This window comes from Littorina saxatilis, linkage group LG9 (assembly GCF_037325665.1).
Source record: "Littorina saxatilis isolate snail1 linkage group LG9, US_GU_Lsax_2.0, whole genome shotgun sequence".
NCBI classification, from domain to species: Eukaryota; Metazoa; Mollusca; class Gastropoda; order Littorinimorpha; family Littorinidae; genus Littorina; species Littorina saxatilis.
The window spans coordinates 64,448,491-64,474,923 of NC_090253.1; the positions used below are offsets into that span (position 1 = coordinate 64,448,491).

Genomic DNA, 26,433 nt, shown 5'->3' on the forward strand with positions numbered 1-26,433 from the left:
AGTAAAGATATAATCTTTATATCCGCATTCCTCTGTTGAACTAAGGCAAGGTCTTTGCCAGTTCTATCGATCCAGTCTATCGGTCTTGTTGCATTACACTGTGGCGTTTATGACGAGAGCTTAATACTGACTACGGGATGTGAAATAAGTCAGGGTTGTCCTGCACACACACACTAGCACCTTCACACACACACACAAACACACACACACACCACACACACACACACCACACAACCAAACACACACCATACATTACAAATATAAAACTATGCAACAAAAACAAATGTCACTGTTTATTTCAATGAGGTGCCAAATGTCATTGTGGATATCAGTTAGATTCATTGAAAACAAGAAGGGCAAAGCCCATACGACTCACATGCTTTACACATTTTTCCTACCAAAATACATGTGACCTTGACCCAAGGTCAAGGTCATCCAAGGTCATGCAACACAAAGCTGTTAATTCAAGACATAGGAAGTACAATGGTGCTTATTGGCTCTTTCTACCATGAGATATGGTCACTTTTAGTGGTTCACTACCTTATTTTGGTCACATTTCATAAGGGTCAAAGTGACCTTGACCTTGATCATATGTGACCGAATGTGTCTCATGATGAAAGCATAACATGTGCCCCACATAATTTTTAAGTTTGAAACAGTTATCTTCCATAGTTCAGGGTCAAGGTCACTTCAAAATATGTATACAATCCAACTTTGAAGAGCTCCTGTGACCTTGACCTTGAAGCAAGGTAAACCAAACTGGTATCAAAAGATGGGGCTTACTTTGCCCTATATATCATATATAGGTGAGGCATTGAATCTCAAAAACTTCAGAGAAAATGGGAAAAATATGAAAAATAGCTGTTTTTTAGGCAACATTTATGGCCCCTGCGACCTTGACCTTGAAGCAAGGTCAAGATGCTATGTATGTTTTTTGGGGCCTTGTCATCATACACCATCTTGCCAAATTTGGTACTGATAGACTGAATAGTGTCCAAGAAATATCCAACGTTAAAGTTTTCCGGACGGACGGACGGACGTCCGGACGTCCGGACGGACGGACGGACGACTCGGGTGAGTACATAGACTCACTTTTGCTTCGCATGTGAGTCAAAAAAACCACATGTTGGTTCAGGTGATGGACAATTATAAATGGACAAAAGACAAATATATTGCTTCAAGTGTTGAATTGTGTGATACAGGGTGACCCAAAAAGATGCCACCCACAAAAATGCTAATAACTTCTACATTTGTTGACCGAATAACTTCATATTTAGTGTACAGTAACTTCAGGTAATGCATGACCATTGTACAAAATGGCAATTGTGTAGATAAAATATTTTGACTTAATTGCCATTTCAAAATAAGTTTCCAATTTTAGGAATCGACTCAACAGTTCGAGGTGTGAACTTTACCCGATTTAAGGCCTCCAGATTGTTACCTCTGAGAATATTCGAATAATCTTGTATACCATAACCAACAATAGACAGTCAGTGACAGTAATTACAGACAGAATCGGGGTATTTTTCACAGGGGAATGTGTCCATGTCATTGATACATTTTGCGCGTCATTGCGCAAGTGTAACTTTAAAGGGTCATTTTTGCAGACATTTGAGTTTTGCGAATATATTCATAGTTGTGCATGAACTTCAGTTCGTTCACGACCATTCCACAATATGTTCAGTCTGAAGGTTCAATGGTCCGACTTTTTCCGTCTCTGCAAAATGAGTTCTACATTACATCTCCCGAATTCAGTGCCAATGACACCAACGTTATCATGTATAGGGATTGCCTTGAACCTAGCTGAAGCTGTTTTCTTCAGGCCACCGATTATCTGGGTGGTGAAGGGGGTGTTTTCAGTGTATACTCAGACATTCAAATAATCAGAAACGTTCAAGTCTGAAGGATTTAAATTAGGTAAGTATGGCTACCGCTCAATGTCAAACCTCGTTCTGTTGAGTCGACACCGAATTTAGAGAAACAACATTTAAAATGCCATAAAAGTCAGGCCATTTAATCTACAACATTGGCAATTTGTGGCGCAAGTTAATTAATGTACACCAAATATGAAGCAATTTGGTCAACAGATGTGGAAGTTTTTGACGATTTTGTGGGGCTCTGGGTCGTCCACGACCCACGAAGCACGGTGAAGGTCTCTGAGATTTCAACGTATCAGCAGTAGAAAATTCATTGTTATGTCACCGACAGGCTGTGCATTTGGCAGTATCTTATAATCATTACCATGTGGCGCTTCCAATGACTAGCGCACGATAACATCCAATCAAAACCAGTTCAATATATCAGTATTTTTTTTTTAAATAGCTTACCATACTTTCATCCAAGCACTAATATTTTGTATAATAAATTCAGCATTTTACACTGTGCAAACATGGGGTATTCTCGTTGTTCCTGCAATAACCAGACCTAAGGAATGCGTCTAGCACAGGTGACACACGTGAGTTGTTGTTTTTCTGTGTAGAATACCTGGGGTTGCCACAAACTTTTAGGTTAGTTAAATCCTGAGTCACAAAAGGTAACTGCAAACTTATGTTTTTTTTCCTGTGTGTCAAAATGATTGTTTTCTCTTTTAGATATTGCATCACACTGTTTACATGCATGCCTTCTGACTTGAAGAACATCTTTTGTGTTTTATTGTTTCAAGTAACTAGCTTGATGTCTTAACATGTGATACTTGAAATAAGTACCAGAGTGTGTGAACAGAGCCCCGCACTCTGAACATGCATATTTGTACTCAATCAATCAATATGAGGCTTATATCGCGCGTATTCCGTGGGTACACTTCTAAGCGCAGGGATTTTTGTTGTTGATTTTTTGATTTTATGCGATTTATTTATGCCGTGTGAGATGGAATTTTTTTACACAATACATCACGCATTCACATCGGCCAGCAGATCGCAGCCATTTCGGCGCATATCCTACTTTTCACGGCCTATTATTCCAAGTCACACGGGTATTTTGGTGGACATTTTTATCTATGCCTATACAGTTTTGCCAGGAAAGACCCTTTTGTCAATCGTGGGATCTTTAACGTGCACACCCCAATGTAGTGTACACGAAGGGACCTCGGTTTTTCGTCTCATCCGAAAGACTAGCACTTGAACCCACCACCTAGGTTAGGAAAGGGGGGAGAAAATTGCTAACGCCCTGACCCAGGGTCGAACTCCAACCTCTCGCTTCCGAGCGCAAGTGCGTTACCACTCGGCCACCCAGTCCCTTTGAATGTACTTCTCTGAATGTGTCAACATGTGCTTCTTCAACTGCGACAGAATTGTGAATTTAGCATCACACTCCGTACATCCAAGTTGTTTCTTTCTTGTATGTATCAACATGTGACGATGTGTAGTCTCAAATAATAATGTCTGGGGAACCTTGCATCACACATTGTACATGCATAACGTTTATCTCCTGTATGAGTGTTCATGTGTTGCGTCAAATGGCTTAAGTATAATAATAAACCTAGAATCACACTCTTGACATACATATTGTTTCTCTTAACAAATTACATACATGTTGTTTCTCGGCTGAATGTCTTAATGTGTTTTTGAAAATACCCCAGAGTTTTAAACTTGGAATCACACTCTGTACATGAATATTCGGTGTCATCTTTATGTGTCATCATGTGTCATCATGTGTAGCTTCAACCCATCAATGTGCCGGAACATAGCAGCTATTGCACATAAAACCTTTTCTCCCGTATGAGTGTTCATATGTTTCTTCAAATGGCATAAGTATTTGAACCTAAAATCACACTCTGTACATGAATATTGTTTCTCTGCTGAATGAGTCTTCTTCTTGTTGGCTCCTTCGGCGGAATGAGTTAGCGCGTGTCTTTGCAGATACCCCAGAGTTTTAGACTTGGAATCACACTCTGTGCATGAATATTCTGTGTCTCCTCCATGTGCCATCATGTGTTGCTTCAAAGTATTAATGTGCCAGAACATAGTACCACATAGTGCACATAAAAGCGTCTTATCTTCTGTATGTGTCATCATATGCAGCTATAAAGAATAAGACTGAGCGAACCTAGCATCACACTCTGTACATGCATGAGCTTTCTCTTCTGTATGTACGAACTCATGTTGACTGCCACTGTACAGGGTGACTCATGTTGACTGCCACTGTACAGGGTGACTCATGTTGACTGCCACTGTACAGGGTAACCCATGTTGACTGCCACTATACAGCGTGACCCATGTTGACTGCCACTATACAGGGTGACCCATGTTGACTGCCACTATACAGGGTGACCCATGTTGACTGCCACTATACAGGGTGACCCATGTTGACTGCCACTATACAGAGTGACCCATGTTGACTGCCACTATACAGGGTGACCCATGTTGACTGCCACTATACAGGGTGACCCATGTTGACTGCCACTATACAGGGTGACCCATGTTGACTGCCACTATACAGGGTGACCCATGTTGACTGCAACTATACAGCGTGACCCATGTTGACTGCCACTGTACAGTGACCCATGTTGACTGCCAGTATACAGGGTGACCCATGTTGACTGCCACTATACAGGTTGACCCATGTTGACAGCCACTATACAGAGTGACCCATGTTGACTGCCACTATACAGGGTGACTCATGTTGACTTCCACTATACAGGGTGACCCATGTTGACAGCCACTATACAGGGTGACCCATGTTGACTGCCACTATACAGGGTGACCCATGTTGACTGCCACTATAGGGTGACCCATGTTGACTGCCACTATACAGGTGACCCATGTTGACAGCCACTATACAGGGTGACCCATGTTGACTGCCACTATACAGGGTGACTCATGTTGACTGCCACTATACAGGGTGACCCATGTTGACTGCCACTATACAGGGTGACTCATGTTGACAGCCACTATACTGGGTGACTCATGTTGACAGCCACTGTACAGGGTGACCCATGTTGACTGCCACTATACAGGGTGACCCATGTTGACTGCCACTATACAGGGTGACCCATGTTGACTGCCACTATACAGGTTGACCCATATTGACTGCCACTATACAGGGTGACCCATATTGACAGCCACTATATACAGGGTGACCCATGCTGACTGCCACTATACAGGGTAACCCATATTGACTGCCACTATACAGGGTGACCCATGCTGACTGCCACTATGCAGGGTGACCCATGCTGACTGCCACTATACAGGGTGACCCATGCTGACTGCCACTATACAGGGTGACCCATGTTGACTATCACTATACAATATCTGACAAGATATGACCAAAGCCTCCAAATATGGATCACCAGATAAGACACATTGTATTAGTAAACAGTAATTCTCAGTACTCTCTCTCCCATGCACTTGTATGCATGTGTCAACATCACCAGTGTGAACATAGCATCACACTCTCTACATACTCTCCACAGAAATGTTTCTTCTCTCACGTATGTGTTATGATGTGTTGTGTTTTCTTTCTCCTGTACGTGTTGACATGTGTTACATTGAAGTACATGTAACAGACTTAGCATCACACGTCCTGTGTCAAATGTGTTCCTTCACACTCTGGACACTCATGCTCTTTCTCTCATGTGTTAATATGTGTCTCCTCCAATTGCCAGCCTGTCTAAACCTAGCACCACACTCTGTACATGCATGAGGTTTCACTCCTGCATGTATCAACATGTGCATTCTCAAACTGCTAGACTGTGTGAACCTGGCATCACACTCCATACATGCATGCTTTTTCTCTCCCATATGAGTCAACAAGTGTTCCCTCAAAGACCTATACTGTGAGAACCTTGCATCACACTTTTTACAATCATATCTTTTCACTCCTGCATGTATCAACATGTGTCTCCTATAAGTGCTAGACTGTGCGAACCTAGCATCACACTCCTTACATGCATACCTTTTCTCTCTTGTATGAATCACCATGTGTTTCCTCAAAGTGCTAGACTGTGTGAACCTGGCATCACACTCTGTACATGCATGAGGTTTCTCGCCTGTATGTATGAACACATGGTCCCTCAAATGAGAAGAATTCGTGAACCTAGCATCACACTCTGTGCATGCAAACTTTTTCTCTCCTGTATGTTTCAACATGTGTCGCTTCAAATTACAGACCTGTGAGAACCTAGCATCACACAGTGAACAAACATGTTTTTTCTTCACTGAGTTCATTAACATTTGGTGCTTCAAGTGATCAGCCTGTGTGAACCAAACATGGCACTCTATACCTGGTGATTCTGGTGTCTGTATCTCTTGTTCCAGGCAGGTATCACTGTGAGTGTTGACTGCAGCCTGTGTTCCTGGTGTCTGTATCTCTTGTTTCAGCCAGGTATCACTGTGAGTGCTGACTGCAGTCTGTGTTCCTGGTGTCTGTATCTCTTGTTCCAGCCAGGTATCGCTGTGAGAGTTGACTGCAGTCCGTGTTCCTGGTGTCTGTATCTCTTGTTTCAGCCAGGTATCGCTGTGAGTGCTGACTGCAGTCTGTGTTCCTGGTGTCTGTATCTCTTGTTTTACAGCTTGTCCTTCCAATGTCTGCACGGTAGGCATGGTAGCCGAGTTGTCTGTGGCCACAAGCTCCCTGACTGGCACTAGAAAAGAAAACAAGTTGTGTAAAACAAAATAAATACATTTAGTCAATCTGTCAACATGAAACTAAAAGTTCAATACGGCAACTTGAAAATCTGGTATCACCAAGACTACTAAACTTGTACTACAGTCCCTACAATGTAGCGCAGTAGCACTTTTCCTTAATAGGGTAGCACGATTTTCTGCATTATTTTCATTTTCTGTTCTTGTTTGTAATGCAAACAAAACATATGTATAATGTTATGGATTCAAGACAATATAAAGAATACACTGCGAAGCTGTAGCAAAAAATTAATTTCAATCACTACTTTAATTAACAAAACAATTCATTTATTCCAAAGCTTCAAAGCTGAAATGCAATCCCATAGTACGGGCTGAGTCAAAGAATGTTTGACCAAAGTTTAATCAATTTGCTTAAAAAATGAAGTTACCACACTGCGGCCTCAACTTTGCAAAAAGCCAGATGTGACGTCATCCAAGACATTTATAAAAAACAAACATTGGGGGGTATTATCCATGTAAAGTTTTATGTAAAGATATGTTGGGTAGTTTTCCTGGATTGCTGTCCACACACAATCGTATATATATATATATATGTACTAGATGATTACCCGCTTCGCCGGAAGTAGAGGAATATCCGGCTTCGCCGGGATGAAAGCATTGTGGACAGTGACCTTCTAAAAATAGTAACGGGAATATGGATTGACGCCACACGAAGGAAGGGAGATAAACGCAAAACACTGGAGAAGATAAGGAAGAGTTACTGGGAATGGATCTGGGAAGATGAACAGAAAAACCAAAATCGGTTCAGCGCTGCGCGCTGAGAGCACGTGTTGAAAATTCTCATCGACCAGGTTGTATCCGGGGTCTACCTGAATATGCCCACCAAATTTGAAGCAGATCCATCGAGAACTTTGGAAGTGCATCGCGAACACACACACACACACACACACACACACACACACACACACACAGACAGACAGACAGACACAAGCCGTATATATATATATACTAGAGGAATACCCGGCTTCGCCGGGGTGAATCGCGAGACAGAGACAGACAGCGTGGCGGTTCATCACAATCACCTTTGCAGGCGAAGTCCTGTCAAACGGGATTGAGAATTTTAGAGCTTATTTCTTAGCCCTATATTATCTGTTGTGGCTTCTCAAATGCCAGAACATACAGACAGACAAAAGCCGCTAGACCCCATCACAAACAGAACTCTACAATCCACAGGTGTTGCCCACACACACACAAACACACACACACACACACACACAGAGAAGCCGTATATATATGTTTAGGCCAAAAAAAAAAAATTGTCTGTTTAGGGTAACCCGACCGACCCTATCGATTTGGCGCCGACCCAAAAACTTTTTTTTTATTTCAAAAAAAAAAAAGAAAAAAAAAGAGGTAAAAATGCTAAAAAGAGACATTTGGCGTTTCATTTACACACACACACAAAAAAAAAAAAAAAAAAAAAAAAAACCTACCTACCTACCGACCCTACTTTTTTTGGTCATGTTACCCTAAACAGACAATTTTTTTTTTTTGGCCTTGTGTATATATCTATAAATATATAGAGATAGGTGACAGTGTATTTTTCGCGTGGCTATAAATTTGTTTGTTTATTTGTTTGTTTAACGCCCAGCCGACCACGAAGGGCCATATCAGGGCGGTGCTGCTTTGACATATAACGTGCGCCACACACAAGACAGAAGTCGCAGCACAGGCTTCATGTCTCACCCAGTCACATTATTCTGACACCGGACCAACCAGTCCTAGCACTAACCCCATAATGCCAGACGCCAGGCGGAGCAGCCACTAGATTGCCAATTTTAAAGTCTTAGGTATGACCCGGCCGGGGTTCGAACCCACGACCTCCCGATCACGGGGCGGACGCCTTACCACTAGGCCAACCGTGCCGGTATGGCTATAAATTGATTCGACCTTTTCACTTTGACAGTAAAAACAACTTACGGGTGCAAGGGAAGCGTTCTGGACAGCGCAGTGACATTCTAAAAATAGTAACGTAGAAACGGGAATATGGATTGAAGCCACACGAAGGAAGGGAGATAAACGCAAAACACTGGAGAAGATAAGGAAGAGTTACTGGGAAAGGTGAAATGAACACAAAAACCAAAATCGGTTCAGCGCTGCGCGCTGAGAGCACGTGTTGAAATATCTCATCGATGATATTGTGTCCGGGGTGTAGCTGAATACGGTGTCCAAATTTGAAAAAGATCCACCGAGAACTTTGGCGTTGTGATGTGATCTAGCGGCTTCGGTGTGTCGGTATGGGGGCCCGGGTAGCTCAGGTGGAACCAAAATCGGTTCAGCGCTGCGCGCTGAGAGCACGTGTTGAAATATCTCATCGATGAGGTTGTGTCCGGGGTGTAGCTGAATACGGTGTCCAAATTTGAAAAAGATCCACCGAGAACTTTGGCCGTGCACTAGTCGGACAGACACTAGTCGTATATATATAGATGTGACCCTCCACCACAAAATGAGTCGCATGTCACCTCGCGCGGTTCTGCGCTAGGCTTAATATAAGTCCGGGGAGTGTCTTGTAACAGTGTGAGGATCACCTTAATTACAGGCTTATAACTCAAACAGTTTTCGTTCTTTTCTAAAACGGTTTTCACCACTGGATAGAGCATAAAAAACTCTATAGGAAAATGTAAAAATATGAAAATCATGCAAAGGTGATATGCGACTCATTCCGTGGTGGAGGGTCACATATATACACACATAACACCACCTTCCTCTCGTTTCCAATACATTGAGTCATAATTCACCCATCCAAAAGGGGGAAGGGATGATGAAGATCCTTTTTTTTTTATTAATAAATACATTGCCTTCTGCTTTTGTTTGATTATAGTAACTGTACTACTTGTAGAGTGTGTGTGTGTGTGTGTGTGTGTGTGTGTGTGTGTGTGTGTGTGTGTGTGTGTGTGTGTGTGTGTGTGTGTGTGCGTGTGTGCGTGTGTTTCATTTCTATGCACATTTCTCTTCATAGACATACTCACATAACATCAGAAAAGCTCAGAAAATGGCCTATCCTTCTACTCCCATTATTAACAGCTATTGTGTTTACAGCATAGCAATAGGGTCCGATATTTAGATGAGATAAGTATAATGCCGACGAGTCGAAGACGAGTCACATTGTAGTTATTCGAGTGTAAATATCAGGCCCTATTGCTACCCTAAAAACACAATAGCGTTTATATTGCTATTCTGACATAAAATTCTATGTTGAAAACATGCTTTTGTCAGGAACTACCAGAATTCACAGTCTGTTGAATAATCAAGTGAATTCAGTCTGATGAATTATCAAATGAATTCAGTCTGTTGGGTTATCAAGTGAATTCAGTCTGATGAATTAGCAGGTGAATTCAGTCTGTTGGGTTATAAAGCAAATTCAGTCTGTCTGTATATATATATATATGACCCTCCACCACGGAATGAGTCGGATGTCACCTTGTGCAGTTTTGCGCTAGGCTAATATACGTCCGGGGTGTTAAGTTTCAGTGTGAGGGTCACCTTAGTCACAGGCTTATAACTTGAACAGTTTTCGCTCTTTTGTAAACACGGGTTTGGATAGAGCATATAACCTCTTTAAAACATGTAAAAATATAAGAATCATGCAAAGGTGACATGCGATTCATTCTGTGGAGGGTCACATATCACGATGGGTTATTCAGTGAATTCAGTCTGTATATGATTATCAAAAGAATTCGGTCTGTTGGGTTATCAAGTGCAATCAAAACACTCATTGACTGAGTCAACCAGACTTGCCTCATAAACATCAGAGAAAACCTCAAAGTTATGTTGTTATGACTCTTAACTCTTAACTCTTACCAGTTCGGGGGTTTTAGGGCATATTTTACAGTGCTGTTGGTGCCTACTTGCCGAGTGGCTATCTGGGGTCATATTCTAAATGAAATATAGAAAGTTATATATCAAATGAAAGGAAAATGAATAAGCTTTTCATATTTGCAAAGAGAATTGTGCTATCTTTAAAGGTAAACAAAGGTTATGGGGGTGACAACATGATTTTTGTTGAAATGTGTACGCCCATATTTTGGAACACGTGACAAACACAAATAAGACATTTTTGTTGTGTTCAGTTTATTTTAGATATGCTGCTAACTAGTCTGTTTTGGCATTCATTTTACATAAGGCCAAAAAAAAAAAAATAGGTCTGTTTACGGTAACATAGGCCCAAAAAATAGGGTCGGTAGGTCGGGATTTTTTTTTTTTTTTTTTTTTTCACAAAAAAACATATTTTTACGTTATTTTGCAAAAAAAAAAAAAACCTTTTTTTTTTTTTTTTCCAAATGCCAAAAAAAAGTCTAGGGTCGCGCGAAAAAAATAGGGTCGGCCGGGTTACCGTAAACAGACTATTTTTTTTGGGGGGGGCCTAACATAGCAAAGTTTTATTGAGTTTTGCTGATAAACAAAAAAGTTATTGTCACCTGAATACCCCCACCCAAATTTCAAAGTTGGACATTTCATGACATACGCATGCCTAAGGCAAAAAAAAAAAAATAGTCTGTTTACGGTATCCCGACCGACCCTATTTTTTCGCGCGACCCTAGACTTTTTTTTGGCATTTGGGGGAGAAAAAAAGTCTTTGTTTTTTGGCAAAATAACTTAAAAATATGTTTTTTTGAAGGGGAAAAAAAGGGGGTCTTCGTTTTTTTTGCAAAATAACTTAAAAAAGTTTTTTTGGGGAAAAAAAAAAAAAGTCCCGACCTACCGACCCTATTTTTTGGCCTATATTACCGTTAACAGACTATTTGGGGGGGGGGGGGGCTAATAATGCATTTCTATAACTAACTTATAACAAAAACCCTGCTTGTTTCTGTCATAAAGTGTGTCTAACATTATAAGATGTTTGATGGGTGGTTGCCTTCGGCCTTGGTCAATAAATATGAAACAAAAGACGATACGCTCCCCCTCGGACAGACAAAAAAGCTGGTCTGTCAACAAACCATCAAACATCGTTTTTGTCATCATTTTGGTAGTGAGAAAACAAGTGCACAATCAACCCAGGGAGCCATGCTTTGAAACACGGGTCCCGTGCTGATAACCACACGGGTCCCGGTTTGATAACCACTGGCAATCAAAGATGGCGTGTGAAAGCAACTTTCTGTGTTTTTGAGTTCATTAAATGAGTTGGGATGAATATGTCAGGTTTGAGGATGCACAGTTCTGTAGGTTCATCTCGGTATTCCACCCCCTCGGCTTTCTGTTGTAAATATTAAGCTGAGTGATCGAATGTGGAAGCTACGTTTGGTCAAAGGTCACAGAAGATTTGCGTCGTGCAACGAAGGAAAGAATCGCGATCTTGTTTCCGACTCGGTACCTCTTTGTTTTTCATTAGACCTGTCATTCTGCTTGCTCGGCTTTGTTAGATGTTTGCATATCGTGTTGCTATTTTCTTTGCTTTTATTATTGTTTCTTATTTGTGCTTCGTTTATCGATACAACGTCTTGTGCACGGGTCAAAATGTGTGTGTCAGGTGTCGTTTTACTTGAACTTGACGTTCGTGTTTCTCCGAACGTCTGTGTATCGAAACACAGATACACGCACTCCATGACTTTGTAAGAAGACATAACATATCGGTAGGTTTCATTTGTTTGTGACGAATTTATTGAAGTAGTTTTGTTTTTTTGTTTACTTTTGCCAGTTTGCCAGTTGGTTTTTTGAACTTTGCAAAGCAATGTCTTGTCGTCTGTTTATGTCTGGGGAAACGCCAATGAAAAGAGCCGAAGAATCCTCGAGCGTTTCTATTGGGTTTGCTTTTGATTATCCATGTAATAGGGCTTCCTGCAACTATGGTAACCGGGGATTTATTCCCCGGGGAACATGAGATTTATTTCCCAAGTGCTTGTGAATGAAAACTCGTGAAAATGATGACAAATGAGTTTATCCACTGTCCGACCGATCCAATGTAAAATAACCAATTTTTGTTTCGATAATTAGATAATTGGTCAGTGGAAAACTACAGGGGGCGGGGCATCGTAAGCTTGCTTACGATGGGTAAGGGAGCGAACTGGTAAGAGTTAATGACCATGCAGGCTGTGAACTGGAAATTTGGCAAGGGTCAAACAGACTTTGATCATGTTGGGAGATCTCCCAACACAACTCATTACTGAGACTCACCTTTTACTAATGTTAGTCAATAAAAACAAGCATTCTGCAAGTTTTGCATACGTTTAATATATTTTATTGGCCTTACCGTATTGAAGGGGTTCTGCCCTGTAACAACACTGCGGCATGTCTTCAGCCACATCAATCTCTATCTTGACGACAACGCCTGTGTCTCGATCTTCCTCCATGCTGTTACGAGAAGCCCTGGTCCCTGGCTGTTCACTGTTCAGGGTGTTGATGATCCCTGACTGTTCACTGTTCAAGGTGATAAGGATCCATGGCTGTTCACTGTTCAAGACACAGGTGTGACAAACAAAATACAATGTTGGTTTGAACATTTAGAGCAAAGCAGGTAAATTAGGCATTTCAGTTGTTATTTTGCAATCGTGCAAGCAGAAGACAAACTTTGGAGTGAAAAAAAACATTAAAGCTGTGGTCTATTTATGACTTTCCGGGGCTACGAGGTTAAAAAGACAGGGATGAAAATTATGTACAGAATTCTGTAAAGCAAACGCTACCCGAAACCCCACCTATACGGCATGTATGACCTTGAGAGCTAATCAGTTAACGCTTGAATTTTGCAGGGATAACATCCGGTTTGCTCTCTCAAGACTGATCATATTTTATCTTCAAGAGAGATCAAGGTGAAAAAATAAACGCCCCGGCGAAAATACGAACTCTCGACCTCGAGTCTGATGCCCTAACCACTAGGCCACTGCGCCAATTGAGAAAAATAAGGAAAAACATTGATATGAATTCATGTTATGTTATTCTTGAAGCAGCATGATTTATGTATCTATCCGCCCACTGTTCAGAAGTGAATACATGTATAACTATTTCTTTGATGTCTGTTTTCAACTTCACAGAGCTTTGGAGAGATTCAAATACTCTTCTTGTCATTTTTCTTGCATGTTGTAAATAGAGATATCGCAGCTATTTGCAAGGCGCGAATGTCGTGTAGCATGACGATGTAAACATGTACTGCGAATCCGTGAAACATGTTTGCAAATAAAGGCAAATTTGAAGGGCAATTTTTACGTTTTTGCAACGCGTGAATGGTAGTTTAAGCGTAGATTGATATAAAATTATTATTTTTTCCATCTTTGACAACACTGGTGGAGTGGCCTAGTGGTTAAGACATCAGCCCCGACATTTCGAGGACCCGAGGCCTTGAGTTCGAATCCCTGCCAAGTCGTTTATTTTTTTCTGCTCGATCCTTCTTGACAAGTATGCCCAGCTTTGAGAGAGCAAACCGGATGTTATCACTGCAAAATTCAAGCGTTGACTGAAGCTCTCAAGGTCATACACGCCGTATAGATGGGGTTTCGGGTAGCGTTTGCTGTACAGAATTCTGTACATGATTTTCACCTTATCTTTTCAAACTCGTAGCCCCGGATAGTCATAAATAGACCACAGCTTTAATAGTAAGCCCAGGACAAAAATGACAAGTCGAGTAAGGCAAAATTACTACATTTAGTCAAGCTGTGGAACTCACAGGATGAAACTGAACGCACTGCTTTTTTTCACAATGACCGTAGTCCGCCGCTCGTACAAAAGGCAGTGAAATTGATGAGCCTGTTTAGCGCGGTAGCGGTTGCGCTGTGCTGCGTAGCACGCTTTGCTGTACCTCTCTTCGCTTTAACTTTCTGAGCGTGTTTTTAATCCAAACATATCATGTCTATATGTTTTTGGAATCAGGAACCAACAAGGAATAAGATGAAATTGTTTTTAAATCGATTTCGGAAATTGAATTTAAATCATAATTTTTATACTTTTATTTTTCAGAGCTTGTTTTTAATCCGAATATAACATATCTATATGTTTTTGGAATCAGAAAATGATGAAGAATAAGGTGAACATAATTTTGGATCGTTTTATAAAAAAATTATTTTAATTACAATTTTCGGATTTTTAATGACCAAAGTCATTAATTAATTTTTAAGCCACCAAGCTTCTTCTTCTTCTGCGTTCGATGTTAAGCCACCAAGCTGAAATGCAATATCGAAGTCCGGCCTTTGTCGAAGATTGCTTGGCCAAAATTTCAATCAATTTTATTGAAAAATGAGGGTGTGACAGTGCCGCCTCAACTTTTACAAAAAGCCGGATATGACGTCATCAAAGACATTTATCCAAAAAACGAAAAAAACGTCTGGGGATATCATACCCAGGAACTCTCATGTAAAATTTCATAAAGATCGGTCCAGTAGTTTACTCTGAATCGCTCTACACACACACACAGAAAGACACACATACACAACGACCCTCGTCTCGATTCCCCCTCTATGTTAAAACATTTAGTCAAAACTTGACTACCCAAATGTAAAAATGAGTAACCAACACTTTCAGTTATTATAACAACGCTGTGAGTGTGAATGAGTAATGACACACTAGCACACACGTTAACCTTCACCGTACTTCGTGGGTCCTAGACGACCCAGAGCGTCTGAAACTATTTGGAGTTTTTAATTGAGACTTCATTCACCACGCGACCTTCCCATTGCCCAACTTTTAAAAGATTATCTGTTGGCGACTCTGTCACCTTTTGACTTGGCCTCGTTGATCTTGTATAAACTCCACACTGAACAAAAAAACACCCTTCGTTAGTACTTGCATGGGTACCTAATACAAACATGGGGTCAAATTTTTCCAACCAATTTTTGTTATTTAAACTAAAAAATGTGATTCATCCTACAATGTTTCCCTTCTCGTTCAAGGGGCGTAACCACTCTGTACACGTTATCGAAGAAATCGAATTTTGGGGTGAAATCTATTTTGTTCACATGCAAGAAACTCAAACTGACATGTTTTTCGTCCTTAATTTATAAGTTCACTTCTTTAACTATACCACGAAACAACATTTAATTCTCGAGTATGTATATATATATCCATAATCCAGGTTCGTTTCCGGCCGATTTATGTGGAGCACGTGATGCGCACAAAAAATATTGGCGGTTTAGAAGTGTCGTCTGCGCAATGATCGCGGCGGCTTTCTTGACCGCCAAAGACGACCGCGCACGTTGTGAGACGTCATTCGTTAGACCTCAATCATATCACCAATCTCACATCGCTACACCGGTCCCCGAGCCTGGGTGCTCCAGTGTCACGATTTCATCTTTTGACTGTGTACATATTTCCCCCTCGACATATAATCAAGACTGAAATGTTGTTTCCTGGTAAAATTAAGAAGTGAAATTATTTATAGACGAAAAGCATGTCAGTTTCTTGCATGTGAAGAAAATTGGTGGTAAATTTTTCATAGATTTCACCCCCAAAATCGAATTCTTCGAAAACGTGTGTTGCGTCCCATCTAGTCAGCGGCGCTTTTCCGGAAATGACCTGCGCTTTGTTGGAATTCCAACTATGGCCGCCATTGTTGGAATTCCAACTTCGCGCTACGCGATTCTGGAAATGAACCGCGCGCAGAGTGAGAATTTTGCTCTTTCTTAGAATGCGATGATTAAATGATAATTGATGGACTACAATGATCAACGTATGTTTAAAATATCAATAGTTGGTTGTAATAAAACAGATGCATTAGACAAAATCATACCAACTGCTATTTTTCTTACTTACGAACCTTGGAAAAATAAACACTGACTTCAGTCGGACGTCGTTCTGAACAAACGATCGAGCGCTTCAGTTTGCCATTTTAACTGGTGCTAGTGAAGTTTACCCTTACAATTTAAGTAACGTTGACAACACTCATGCGTAACTTAATTGTTGCTTGATTGTCTTCTTCTTCAATGTACCGTGTTAAAGTTGAAACAGTATAGTTGGTTTGGGTATGTGTGTGGCTATATTTATGCATTCCCCCCCCTCCCCACACACCCGCACACACACACCCCAAGCACACCATCATCATGCCAAACATCTAGGCATTTATATAGTTGGGTTCAGGGTAGGTATTTGGTAACTGTAAGTAGGAGTCAAGGGACCAGTTAACATTTAGTTTGGGTCAGTTTGCACAAAAATGTAACTTACTGAGTGGAAATTGTATTTGCACTTAATTCTTTTCTTTTATCTAAAAGTAAGTATGTTATATTATTGTAAAGTAAAATCCATTAACAAACTCGCTTGATAATTTCTGTGTATTCCGTAAACTTTTGCGTTCTTTATATTTTATTGTCAATACAAAAGCCACCAACAGCATTCAGTATCAAATTCATTATGATATGCCACCTGCATCTTAACAGGTTTATTGTTAACATTATTGACTGTTAACTCATTGTGACCGGCCATTCTTGTGTCATTGGGAACACCCAGTGTCACAGAAATTGAAGATGCATGTATGTATATGTCCCAAGTGTGTTCTATGAGAGAAAGATTATATTCAATAGCTATATATATGGGCAGAAGCGCAGAACAATTTTTTATTACTTGCTTGAGAATGTGTAAATACTGAGAACAAAATGACATATTTTTGTGTTCAACACTTTTTTCATCATTAGAAACAGTTTAAGTAATGGTTGTGAACAACTTGTCCTGGTGGCACATGTACAAGATCAACAGGAGGTACCATAATTTTCATACAGAGGGTGTAAGAATTTGAAAGGATTAAAGTCAGTTAATGCAAAAATTAGCACTAAATGTGTGCTTGTGTGCATATGTGAAAAACCTGGTAATATGGTACAGCATAGTTGTTTTACACACGTGACCAATATTAATATTAATTAGATGACGTCATGGAATTTCCCAAACAAATACATCTCCAGTTTCAATGTACACAGTGTCTGCCTATCCCAATCATTATGATGCTAAGCAAGGTGTGTGTGTTTTTGTGTTTTTTTGGGGGGTACAAGGGGTGCTCTTATATTTCTTTGGAACAATACTGTGCTATGTTATATGTGCTACATTTTGTGTGCTTGATTGCATCATATAAGTTGAGTATGACTTTTCTTTGAATAATGCCTTTTGGTCTTTGATAAACAAAGGGAAGGAAGCACTAGCTGCCAATGCATACATTTCATGATTTGTTTAATTAAATTCACACACCACACAAGAGAGGTAGCTTTCTCAGAAGGAGAGGTCACTTTTTTCAACCAAAGCAACAAAGCAAAGACCAAAACAGAGATCAATGAACTGAATTTACAAACAAACAGAATATGAAAACAAACTTATGACTGTGATTAATGGCTTTACACTACATGGGTGGGAGTCTGAATTTTGCCTGCGACTGAACTTTTTTTTTACTGCCGGGGTCCAAGGGCCGCCTAGGCCTTGGCGGATTGCAGGGGCAGCACGCAGCCAAAAACGAATTTTAGCATTTAAGGTGAGGATTAAGAAGCCTCGCCTGGCTTTAAAACGGAAAAAATAACAAGGTTGGTTCAGGTATTCAAACCATAACATCTTGTTAATTGAAGGGATTTATGCACGTTTTTAACACCTCACATGATTACAATTATATAGATTTTTTATTGTACGTCCCACATGCATTATGTTTCATTTGATTCACTTCTCTGTCTTAGTAGGAAAGCCGCATGAAATTATATATGTCATTATATTGAGACAAGAAAAGACAATTCATACATCATGATGCTTGAGGAGCAATGCACACACACACTCACACCCTAGGTCAAATGCTTGTCTTTGACCCCACAGTCTCACAGGAACACCAACACAAAGAAATCAGTGATGCAAATCAAAACTTTAATTCTCCCACAAAAAAACCCACATAAAATGTATGAGCACCAATGAACACACACACACCATTTCATTTAGTTTTATACACACAAAATGGAAAGGCAAACATCATTAGGCAAGTTTGTTGTTCACAAATACAGAGATACAAAAATTAGAAGATGGAATTCAGAAGAAATGTTCAAGGGTAAAAAAATATTTTACGGTGCACAAAGCTTTCATACCCACAATAATGACATTATTCAGGATACAGCCTCAGTTGCCTTATTGATTAAAACAAAGTACGTTACTGCTTAGTTTGTGCTGTTTGCATGAAAATGGATCGATGGCAAAGAAATCACAAAAGACTGCAAAACGTAACTTATAACACCACAATTATCACACAGCAGAGGCAAACCTTGGTAACTGGGGTCAAACGGTAACGCAAATCTCAAAAGTTACAGAAGATACTTGTTTGAACTTGACAGTCAAACACACAAAAAACTATACTTCAAGAAAATTACAAGAAAAAAAATTAGTGACATCATTATGATCACAAAGCAGAAGCAACTAGAAAATTGGGGTCAAACTGTTCAGCACTATAATGTCACAGAAGACACACTTTGAAATTGGCACACTGACCCAACAAATAGACAGCACTAATAAATTAATCACATCACAATGATCTCACAGCAGAAGCACTACTTGTAAACTGCAATCAAACTGTACAGCACATCTAAATGCCACAGTAGAACATGTCTCTTTAACACACACACACACAATTAAGAGATAGCACATAACAAATGAATCACATCTTAATGATCAGCAGAAGCACTACTTGTGAACTGGGGTGGGTTGCATGAGAGAACTTAAATTCCAAGCTCAAACGGTTCGACTTTACTCTAAAGCTTGCTCTGTTAAGAATCCGCAAAGCACGAAACGAAGTCGGGGTGCATGAGCCGTCTTTAGGGCCGACTCAACAGAGAAAGAGGGCAAGTCGACGTTGTCGACCTACTTGGAGCGTTAGTGGGAGATTCCATGACGTCACGGGAAATGTGGTCAGCAACAGCCAATGCAAACTGCAGTCTAGTTGGTTCGCGGGAAAAGGGCGCATCAGAGACCGTCTGTTACACAATAATGTACTCTGCGGCATCTGGGCGCATTCAAGCATTCACAGGAAACGCGCGCTCATACCAACACAGGAGATGCCGTGTGTAGTACAAAGTAGAGCGTACGGCGTTATAGTACTATTTTGTGCATTGTGCATGTTGGATCGAGTAGAAGAAAAATAAAGATTGTCTTCTTGATCTTGAATCGCTCTCTACTGAAAAGGTAAACATCGACCAAAAATTAAAAAAGTAATTAAAAAAAAAAGATAAAAATACAGTAATTACACAAAAACACGAATTATATCAAAATAAAAAATGAAGTAAAAACAAAATAGAAGAAAAAGAAACCAAAGTTATATAATGTGAGATTAAAAAAAAAATATTTAAAAAAAGATTAAATAAATAGAATTTTAAAAATCAAATTATAAAACACTTATAACTATTAGAGACAGCATTAGGTAACAAAAGATGATTTCTAACAAATAAAAAAAAGATAACAAAATATAAATATATTAATGATTGAATAAATAAATACATAAATACATATTTCAACAAATAAAAAAAAATAAAAAATGATTTCACCCTAAAGAAAACAAAAACAAAAACCTTTTGGTTGCCGGGCACAGATGAAGTAAACAAGAAAGTTGTCTAACTCTGTCGCGTTGGTGCGACCTATTATAGCACCATATGATAAAAGGTTTAAATAAATCCTCTAGCAAGCGGCAACTGGCTGGTTAAGTCTGTTATCTCTGCCAAGCTCAGCGTTAAGCCTGGGGGGGGAGCAGGCTCAAAGTTAAGCAAGAAACGCTGTGCTCAACGAACGTAAGACCGCTCATGCACCCCGGTTTTCGCGCTTTTGGGCGTAAAGTCAACCATCTCAACTTTGAGCACGTTTCCGCCCAGCTTAAGTCGTCTCATGCAACTGGGGTCTAACTGTACAGCACTACTTAAAACTCACATTCACAGGAGAACACCTCTGTAAAAACTTGGCACACCCACACACAAAAATAAACAGACGGCACAAAACAAACTTAAAAATTACAAAACACATCTGTTTAAACTTTGCACAAGAAACCATAAGACAGACAGCAAAAATAAATGAATCACATCTTGATGCTCAGCAGAAGCACTACTTGTGAACTGGGGTCAAACTGTACAGCACTACTTAAAACTCACATTCACAGGAGAACACCTCTGTAAAAACTTGGCACACCCACACACAAAAATAAACAGACGGCACAAATAAATTAATCACATCAAAATAATCACACAGCAAAAGCACTACTTGAAAACTGACGTCAAACTGTACAGCACAATTTAAAAATCATAAAATGCCTCTGTTTAAACTTTGCACAAGAATCCATAAGACAGACAGCAAAAATACATTAATCACATCTTGATGCTCAGCAGAAGCACTACTTGTAAACTGGCGTCAAACTGTACAGCACGACTAAAAAAAATTACAAAACACATCCGTTTAAACTTTGCACAAGAAACCCAGTGCCACTATGAAACAACAACAACATGATTTTTGAAAACACATACACACATACGTTCTGGACACCCCCTGAATATGTTGATTTAAACATATGGAAAATGTAACAAAGTTGTGCAATGCAATAATGACACAACGCAGTGACCCCAAAATGTGACAGGGGTATCTCAAACTAGATTCATGTTGGCTATCAACTACAACTACCCTTGAAGTTTTCATAGTTACAAAGCTTAAGATTCAATAACATCTGAGATAACTTCAACGTTAAGTTTTATGAAACAAACATGACTGCATGCCCCCTGTGACCCCAAAACTTGACAGGGGTCAATCAAACTTAGGTCAAGTCTGGAGATGATCAAACACTAGAAGTATACAAGGTTTCAAACCTGTAGCTTCAAAAACATCTGATATAGCTTCAACGCACAAGTTTTAATCCAATGAAACGAACATGACCCCGCTGTGACGCCAAAATTTGAAGAGGGTCAACCAAACTGAGGTCACTTTGTAAGATCTTTCATTATTTGGTGTTTTATGTCGTTGTCGACCATGAAGGTTATATCGCGACGGGGGAAGGGGGGAGATGGGATAGAGCCACTTGTCAATTGTTTCTTGTTCACAAAAGCACAAATCAAACATTTGCTCCAGGGGCTTGCAACGTAGTACAATATATTACCTTACTGGGAGAATGCAAGTTTCCAGTACAAAGGACTTTGTAAGATCATCGAACCCTAAATTTTTCAGAGGTCTAGCTTGAAAAACAACCAAGCTAACCTCAAATGTTAAGTTTTTTGGCCGGATATATGGATTGACACATGTATATGAATTCTTAGACTCGCCAATTACTCAGGTGAGTCAATAAGAGATGATTTGGAAAGAACAACAACATGATTTTTGAAAACACATACACACAGGACCCTGAATATGTGCAGAGAAAAGTCTGTGAGTGAACATCATACAGCACTAATGAACAAATTGAGAAGGAAAAAACCCCATGCAGGTGGAAGGTAGAAGACATAAATCAACACTTCCTCATCAGTCCTTGCACACAACACACACAAAATGTACATCTTCTGCCGAGACCTCAGCTCTCGTCATCTCCACCCCCAGCACAGTCAAAGTGGCACCAGGAGTGACATTTCTCACTCTGCACCCAGTCTGCCAAATCCGGTTTTGAGCAAAATGGCATGCCGCACATGTTTTTTTCTCGAGGACGTCCATGTTGCAGAAGCCTCTGATGACTGTATTTTCTGAACATCTGGCAATGACATTGTCGCATCACAGCCACTGGAATGTTTGCCAGCAGCGACTCAGCATTCTGCACACAAGTAAGCAACAATCATAGCAAAACAACTCATTGAGGTCTGGATATATTAAAAACAACAACAACAACAACAGATCAAGTGGACACTTACATAATTAACTGAGAAATACTGAGAATTCAGAGCGCAAAATGATATTTCTTTATCATATTATATATATATTATGCTGTTGTAACTATAGTGCTTTCTACTGGAATTAAGAGAGGTTACAAGTTCTACAACTGACAGATGACACTTCTTAAGTGTTACGATTAATCTGCATGAACAGTACAAAATGAATTAATTAAGTCTAAGCAAGACCAATGTTGTAGGAATCAAAGGAACAAGGAAGTTTGGGGGCAAATATTGAAACTAGTTATATAAGTATATATTAATGAACCTAATTAGCTTCTGTCTGAAGTAACTGAATAAATTTTAAGCCATGAGTTGTCATTGTTCAGATTAATTTTAAGCAAGATTAGTGTAAAGTTATGAACACCTTCATCTTTTATTACAATGATAGCTGAGCACTTAAAGTTAAAGAATATTCAATTAAATTGTAACTATGTCACGGTGTAACTGTAAAGTTATGAACAACAAAAGGTAATAACTTATTTTTCGGCCTGTGTTTAAGGTTTTAACTTGATTTCTGACTGGTTGTTGACATGGAAACCAAAATGTTTGACATGGATATGTTTTTGTTGTATGTCTGTGTTATTATAACTAGAGTATTACAGAAAAAAGTACAGAGAATGATACGAATCATTTAAACTTGAAAGGACTGAAAATGCATGACTATAATGAATGGCAGGCACACAGCTCGTATTTACATGGACGATTGTTTAGGAAACCTGTTACACATTGAATTATCTTTGATCACACATGGTTGCATAGAACTTTGAAACTGAGTTTTATTCACTGGATGGACCATAGAACATGTCATCTGATACTTTCAGTCTCAATATCAACAGAAATTTGGCTGACAGTGACACTGACAGCCATGGAATCAAGAACAGTTGAGATAACCACAACTCATTAACTGTACAAAAATAAACATGCTAAAAAATAAATAAAACAACATAGCGAAATACTTTCAGTCACGTTTCATAACTACGAACTTACCTCTTGTTTGCTGGGTATGCCGAGAACGTCGTTTAAGTCCAATCCTGGAAAGTTCACGAGCTGAAACTTCTTTTCACGCACCCACCACTTGAACTTCGAAGACTTCCCATCTTCAATGTGGTCCGTACGTTTTGTTTTTAGAAACAGCACAATATTGTCATATTTCTTCTGCGTGAGCACGGTTGTATTTTCTGCGTAAGTTCCACGACAAAACTGTCCACCTCTTCCCTGTGGTCACCCATCATGGTCAAGGGCGAGAGGCAGACTGGCGATCAGACTGGCATCGCTAGTCGAAAGGAGGGCCATTTCTAGAATGAGTCGGTGCGTTTCCGGAAATGACGCGCTTTGTTGGAAATCTACTGAGGCGTGACGAAGTCCCGCGAGATTCCAACTCTGCCCCGGATTCTTACTATGCGCCCAACACGTGTACTGAGTGGTTACGTCCCTTGAGTAAGAAGGAAAATATTTTAGGATGAATCAAATTTCTAAGTTAAATTAAAAAAATTGTTTGGACAAATTTGGCCCCATGAATGTAAGGTACACAAGGTCGCTAATCAGTACTATCGAAGGGTGTTTTTTGGTTCAGTGTAGAGTTTATACTAGATCAACCGACAACGAGGCCGAGAAGCGAAATATCAACACGGCGAAAGATGAAAACGTCACACCGGCCGTAACCAACTCTCCCGATCTCCAGCCACGGCCTAAAAGGAATGAACTCTGGACAAAATCTGACATGCCGTTTTCCCTCAGATGAAAATGTACCACTTTAAATTTGACGGGGAAGCCATTTCAGTCTGGGCTATATCGAAATCGAAAACTGGGCCCAGGCAAAAAATGCGATCATTACACTGACTGCTTACCGAATGAAAGAGTCCAATTTTGCTGTCGAACTACACAGCTTTTCTCCCACTGCCTGTACATCATCCTTGTTGCATTTGATGGGGAAACATTCAGCCTGGAGTATATTTTGCCAGAAGCCCGACTGACGTCCTACCTATAGCCGTATGGTGTCAAAACTTGTCTCAAAACACTTCTCAAAACTTACCTTCGAAGTCAGTTCGTTCGCCATTAAAAGCTGAGATCCAGGGGACTGTACTCTCCGTCAGTTTTGTTGCGACTCATCTCGTCATCGGCGCTGTTCCGGAAATGACCTGAGCAATGGCCGCCATTGTAAGAATTCCAACTTTGCGAGCTACGCAATTCCAGAAATGTACCGCGCGCATAGTGAGAATTCTGCTCTTTCTTTGAATGCGTTGTAAAATGATACAAGTCATGTTGGCCTATAATGATCCTTGTGTGTTCAAATGATCATTGCTTAATCTTGAAAAAGCTGATGCATTGTATAATTAGGACCAACCCAAAATTTTTAAAAAGCCACACTTTTAATTACTTGGGCGAGCTGGACTAACACTGATCACCGACACATCCCACTCGACCAACACCAACTAATTTTTGACGTCATTTTTAACGTTACAGATCTTAAACTTACACCAACAAATGCACAACAAAAATGTTCCGATAGAACTTCTCGCTAGTAACTATCCATTGTAATTGATTATATATTACACTCACACAGTCTCTCTGGACTGCAGAGACAACATCTAGTTTTGTACTAAGTGTAGGCTAATCGTCACTGTATGGTCATCAATCCGACTTAGGCTCTTGGAACTTAATGTGCAAGTCTGTGCGCCTTCGATGTGATTGATTTTAGCAAAATGTTGATTCAAATTAAAGATTGTTTCTGCCTGTTGTAGCAAACTAACACTCATTCATTGTGTTCAAAATAGATCGAGACAACAGCAGCTAGCTGTGCGCTGATTAGAGAATTATTACACAGTTGACCTCCCCCCGCCCCCCTTTTTTCATATACCTTATTCATAACCCGTGAAATGGGTAAACTATTTGTGGCACTGTCGAAGGGTTGCCATTTCCAGAAATGCGGCGCTTTGTTGGAAATCAAGTGAGGTTTCGGGAAATCCCGATTATTCCAATTCTGCCCAGGATTCTTACTTTGCGTCTAACAGTATTAAGAAGTGCAGCCGGTGTAACACGAAATTTTTACTCCACGAAAAATTTACTCCGGAGTAAATATTTCGTACGAAATTCTTACTCCGAGTACACTTTTCGTACGAGAAAAGAACTCCCCACGGCACGAAAAAATTACTCCCTCCACGAAATTTTTACTCCCCATTTTATTTTAGTTCCAGTAAAAATCTCGTACGCAAAAATGGGATGCGGGCGAAGGGATAATGCCAATAAGTGATCTCGCGCACACGAATGTCGCGCTACCCTCCTTCCACCCCTTCCACCACCAAGACTAACAGGGGACAAGGGAGTAAAAATTTCGTACACCTGGCATGGGAAGCCGGTTAAATTGCTCGTGATGGGGTGAAGTAATTTATTCGTTATTTATTCGTCAGGGGAGTAACATTTTTGTACAAAATGTTTACTCGGAACTCACCTGTCTTGGGGAGTAATTTTGGGGGAGTGCTTTTTTCGTAAAGGGAGTAACTTTTTCGTACGAAATGTTTACTCCGGAGTAAAAATCTCGTGGGAGTAATTTTCTCGTGTTACACCGGTACATTTCGGTGCACACAGCACAGTCGCCTGGGCCCGTATGCATGAACTAGAAGTAAGAAACACTGGAAGTAGAGGCCTCTTTTCGAAGTGGGAACTCCCGAAGTCAACTTTCTAACTGTTCACAATGTATGAACTGACTTGAACGCCAAAGTAGTGACAGCGAGAGTATTAAGGTCAAGGTCGGGGAAATTGGGGGAATCCCTACTAATACGCATGCGCACGTTTCTATCAACATTTCAGTCAACGAAAATGGCAAGGCACGTGTGCCGCTCAAAAAGAAAGTAGACACAGAGGGGCGTTCTGCGCCTTTTTCAGATGGTGAAATTGCTGTACTCTTGACAGAACGAAAGAACGGTTATTCTGTCCAAATTTCAGAACAGTCTAACTGTTAAACATAAAGACGCTGTCTGGTCCAAAATTGCCAAAGAAGTGTCGCTCTCTCTCTCTCTCTCTCTCTCTCTCTCTCTCTCTCTCTC

General features: G+C 40.1%; 1 protein-coding gene across 1 annotated transcript; it reads right to left on the minus strand.

Moving 5' to 3' along the window:
• Positions 1-290: 290 nt before the first annotated feature.
• LOC138976794 (zinc finger protein 501-like) lies at positions 291-24,464 on the minus strand. Its single transcript, XM_070349685.1, has 3 exons — positions 24,423-24,464; positions 12,826-13,025; positions 291-6,580 (listed from the first exon to the last, which is right to left on the minus strand). The coding sequence occupies exons 2-3, from the start codon at positions 12,923-12,925 to the stop codon at positions 5,526-5,528; spliced, it is 1,155 nt and encodes a 384-aa protein (XP_070205786.1). The 5' UTR covers positions 12,926-13,025; positions 24,423-24,464; the 3' UTR covers positions 291-5,525.
• Positions 24,465-26,433: the final 1,969 nt, after the last annotated feature.

What these genes read in the sequence shown, in the direction of transcription:
- LOC138976794 (XM_070349685.1), bottom strand. Translation starts at nt 12,925, where the DNA reads ATGGAGGAAGATCGAGACACAGGCGTTGTCGTCAAGATAGAGATTGAT. An exon ending in GGCAGAACCCCTTCAATACG is followed by an intron (nt 6,581 to 12,825) that starts GTAAGGCCAATA and finishes TTTCTTTTCTAG; the next exon opens with TGCCAGTCAGGGAGCTTGTG.